This window comes from Gymnoscopelus braueri (genome assembly GCF_963280865.1).
Source record: "Gymnoscopelus braueri genome assembly, chromosome: 21".
Classification (NCBI taxonomy): Eukaryota; Metazoa; Chordata; class Actinopteri; order Myctophiformes; family Myctophidae; genus Gymnoscopelus; species Gymnoscopelus braueri.
In genome coordinates, this window is record NC_137623.1 from 9,217,985 (window position 1) to 9,222,939 (window position 4,955).

Here is a 4,955-nt window from a genome sequence, read left to right on the forward strand (position 1 = left end):
AAAGTTTTGTAAAAGTGGAGTAAAAGTACAATATTTGCCTCTGAGATGTAGTGGAGTAGAGGTAAAAGTATTGATGTATATTGTATGCCCTGTGATTTGTGCTTGAGACCGGGTTTGTCTGTGGAGGCCTCAACCTCATCCTATTTCGCCACTACAACACACTTAAGTCTGAGGTACAAAGTTTCAGCCTGACAGCCACGATATTACTGTATACTGTGTACATGTGTATGAACAGTGATATACCCACTGGCGTGTTTTGGTGCTGACATTCATGGGCCGAGTGGCGTCGAAGGGAGGGCTGATGTTGATGACCGTCGGCTCCACCCGGGACCCATGCTCCCTCAGGTGGGAACACTTAGAGGCAGCGATGTGAAGGTACCACGTCCCTCCCATCTACAGCACATGAGGGGGGGGGCATTATATACACAGAGAGAGAGAGAGACTGCACTTTATTTGACAACGTATCCTGTAGTTGAAAGTAACTTTATACACAACTTACTTTAGCATACAAATATATACTGCCCTCTAAAATGCTGCTTTTTTTTGTGCAATAACACACTGTATGAGCCAAGTAAAACATGTTAGTTTTATTAAATAGATGCACCTTTTGTACTTTACTTTGTTTTCCCTGTGTAATGTATGTAATGTAATCTACTCTATTGTTGCTTGTTTTTATGTTTTGTTTTGTGGGGACTGCAGATGTAAATTAGCATCTTTGTTAAATCTGGTGTATTTACATCACATTGATATGTATTGTTCATTAATATGCGGTGTCACGTCTAAATAAACGAATCAAATGAGTAAAGAGAGATACAAAAATAGCAGATATACACGTTTTTTTTTCAAAGGTTTAGTTTTTTTTTTTTTTTTTTAGTGTTAGTTTTATAAAGCCTTGTTTTTATTTTTATTTCAGTTAACTGAAATGTTTTGTCAATTCTAGTTTTAGTTAATTCATTAGTTTTAGTTAACTATATTAACTTTGGCACTTACTGATCAATACCATGATCGGGAATGACTAGCAATCAATAACTTATCTACTGTAGCTTAACTTTGGCTTCCAGTAATGTGTTTGTTACAGTGCTGTGGTTGCGATTTTCTGGCAGAATGTAGTCAGACTCAAACTCTGCTGCTGAACAAAGGTCGAAAAGGTCACTATGAGCCGTTTGCTCTCACTGTTGCAATACTATGTACGTTGTTCTAATGCCGTTGGTATAGGTGCCTGACATATGTTCTTTCCCCTGTATATACCTTGTTTCTTTGTTAACAAGGTTGGCAATCTGAACGATTCGTTCTTTATTCATATAATCATATAATCGGTTCAGGAATATAAAAGAAGACATATCACAGGTTGTTTTGTGATCACATATTTTTCGATGCACGATGTACGTAATCGTATTGAGGCATCTAAACAGCGGCAGGCATCGTTTCATGCTCGGTGGTATCGCGATATTTGGTTGTCAGGCTGTCAATGATGGACAGTCTCGCGATACTTTGGCACGTTCAGAGCAGAGTCCTGCACGGGTCCAATTTTGAGAACCCGCGCCCGCCCCGCCCGTCAATACTCAGATCCGTAGACCGACCCGTCACCCGTGATTATTTCAAAATACGAACCAGACCCGCCCCGCCCGTCAAATAAACGACCCGTTGTCCGCCCGTTTACCCGTGTAAAATGTAAATCCTATTGAAAAGTGTGTTGAAAAAGATCGCAGCCTTCAACAACAGCGCTACATTCAGTGGTCAGGTTTGTTTGTACAGAAATCAAGTGAAGACGGAGGAGGAGCGAGCTTAAGCCACGCGCGAACGCGCATCTACGCAGCAAACATGTGTCGTTGTTTACGTCAGCAGATAGTTTTAATTTGAAGGTTTAACAGGATGTTCAATGTGTTTTTGTGAGTTAAGATAACTGACCAGAATGCTCCATGCAGTTGTGCTGTGTAAAGTTACACAAGTGACGTTATTTGGGCGGAAACAGTGCTCTCTGATTTTCACAATAAAATGATACCCGCCCGCGATTAGTTCAGTACCGCCCGTGCCCGTACCCGTGATCTTATCAAAGTAACATTTTCACCCGTTTTCACCCGTCAAACGCGGGTACCCGTCGGGTATCCGCGGATACCCGGCCCGTTGCAGGACTCTGGTTCAGAGGCTTACTTTGTGCCAGAGTCCTGCAACGGGCCGGGTATCCGCGGATACCCGACGGGTACCCGCGTTTGACGGGTGAAAACGGGTGAAAATGTTACTTTGATAAGATCACGGGTACGGGCACGGGCGGTACTGAACTAATCGCGGGCGGGTATCATTTTATTGTGAAAATCAGAGAGCACTGTTTCCGCCCAAATAACGTCACTTGTGTAACTTTACACAGCACAACTGCATGGAGCATTCTGGTCAGTTATCTTAACTCACAAAAACACATTGAACATCCTGTTAAACCTTCAAATTAAAACTATCTGCTGACGTAAACAACGACACATGTTTGCTGCGTAGATGCGCGTTCGCGCGTGGCTTAAGCTCGCTCCTCCTCCGTCTTCACTTGATTTCTGTACAAACAAACCTGACCACTGAATGTAGCGCTGTTGTTGAAGGCTGCGATCTTTTTCAACACACTTTTCAATAGGATTTACATTTTACACGGGTAAACGGGCGGACAACGGGTCGTTTATTTGACGGGCGGGGCGGGTCTGGTTCGTATTTTGAAATAATCACGGGTGACGGGTCGGTCTACGGATCTGAGTATTGACGGGCGGGGCGGGCGCGGGTTCTCAAAATTGGACCCGTGCAGGACTCTGCTTTGTGCTCTTTAGATTGGGCTCTTTTATTCAATCAACTCAACTATGTCTGATTAACAAGTGATGACACCTGTGTTCTGATCAGCCTGCTGGGCTATAAAAACTGAAGCTCACCTCAGCACAGGGAGAGGGTCACTCTACACTCTTCCTCTGTGAGGAATGGTGTAGGTCAGTGACCTATGGTGAATTCAACTAAAACACTTTTGTTGATGGAAATACCCCAGTTTGTGAAGAAATCTACGTTTGAGTGCATCTATTCCCCCTCCCCAACTTTGTTAAAATCCCTCAATAAAAATACTTTTGCTTGTGAAACCCAGCTCTCTAATCGTCTTGTTGTTGGTAAGCTTCAACAATACATTTAGATGACCCTGTGGTCGGGTACTAGGTACTAGGTGGCTGATAAGAGGCATTGCCTGGAAGTCAAATGGAAACTCGCCTTGCCAAACACGTTCTCTGTTGTGGCTCAACAGTAAAAAGTTTGGCACACACGGGGGTACCAAAACCCCCCTGTGTGTATAATAAAATGTACTTCAAACATGAAATTTGTCATTCTCTCTCATCTCTCACCTGTTGTAGGTCTATATTCTGTGCAGGTGGGGTATCGTCGAGCAGCTTTGGCTCTGCCTTTTTTTTGAGAGGTGGTCTCTGGGGTTTCTTTCGACTCTTGGCCGCCCCAACCTCCGCGTACGCCCAGAGACAAACGCACATCAACACCATCAACAAGAGACACCGTACTCCAGCCATGCTAGCGCTGACAGAACCGCAGCGTTCAGACGTGTTGTCCTGGTGAATGGAGACAACCGTTTTGCTGTACTTCACTTTACTCCCTTTTCTGTGTAGTGGTGTCTGTCACTTTGTTTGAAATATGCCCACTCAGTCTCTGACTCTGACGTATTCATAAATAAACATACACTGGCAAACATAGCTATGCAAACACAGGAAGGAGACAGAGAGAGAGATACAGATGAAAGTGTGATGAAGAATGGGAAGTTATTTATTAACTTGAATAAAGGACATGCTGTAGTGTTGAGCTTGGACCCATAGGGGGCGACATTCAATTATTTGACATACCAGCAAACTCTGATCCATTGAGTAAAATAACAATATACATTTATTGACAAATGATGTTCCATTTTTGAAACATTCTTAAAAGGAGACTCTACTGATATATTCAGATATACTGTACATGCCACAAGATGTAATGATACAATGTGATCTCTTGTGTCCTGCAAAAAACCTTCGTTATTTAGATTTTTTTTCCCTTTGACATAAAGAGTTGTCACAAACGTTATAGCTCCATCAAAACAGAACTCATAACACCTGAGCCCAATACAAAATGTGTTCATAAGTTGCTATACTTGACTTGACTTAACGGCAAATTCCACAAAACATCAACAGTCAAAGCGTAACCATGGCGTTCCTATTTTGTGCATGTGGTGAACACAAAATTACAAAAAGGTCAAAAACATTTAAAAGTAGCAAAAATAGCTGCTCAGAAAGTGTCACAGTGTTGTGACACATTGTCTCACGGCACACCTGTGTGCCAATTGGCACAATGTTTGGAAACCGCTGGTCTAGAGAGAAGAGGAGATGGACATTGTGGGTTGTGAGTTTGGTCCTGGGTGACAGATGGCCATTGATAATGATACTTTATTAATCCTCAAAGGGTATTAATAAACCATTCTGCTATGATGTAGGCTTCTCTTCTATCTGTAGCATGACCTGACCTTTGAACATTGATTTTGAGTTTAGACCTTGAGTTGGTTGAATTGCAACCAACATGAGCAGTTTTTTTCAGTTCCTGGTTGGTTCCTGGTTCCTGGTTGGTTCTCTCGGGCGTTCTTCTCATGGACAAGGAGATTGTTTGATGTTCTACTCTGCATCTCTGTCTGGATTCTTGTCCTCTCTGTGTTCGAACTTGAGAGCAACACTGTTGATGCTGAAATGCTGGCCTGTGGGGTCTGGTCCGTCTTCAAACACATGGCCCAGGTGTGCATCACACTGCGCCCGCACACACACACACACAGGAGAAAAAAAGGGGGAAAAACGTTCTGTTTAAAAGTTTAAACTCTATATTCCAGCAACAAAGTAATTTTTTTTTCTTTATTTTTTTTGTCAGGATGCCAATTTTATCCAATCAGGAGAGAGAACCCCAAACGATCCGCT

At 42.8% G+C, this 4,955-nt stretch overlaps 1 protein-coding gene across 1 annotated transcript in view; it reads right to left on the reverse strand.

Annotated features, from left to right (window-relative positions):
• c8g (complement component 8, gamma polypeptide) overlaps positions 1-3,533 on the reverse strand; it is a gene marked incomplete at its 5' end in the record, with an annotated part of 8,607 nt that extends 5,074 nt beyond the window's left edge. The window contains 2 exons of the mRNA XM_080417385.1: positions 248-393; positions 3,357-3,533. Coding sequence (XP_080273511.1) covers positions 248-393; positions 3,357-3,533 — 323 coding nt within the window. The remainder of the gene's footprint in view (positions 1-247; positions 394-3,356) is intronic.
• Positions 3,534-4,955: the final 1,422 nt, after the last annotated feature.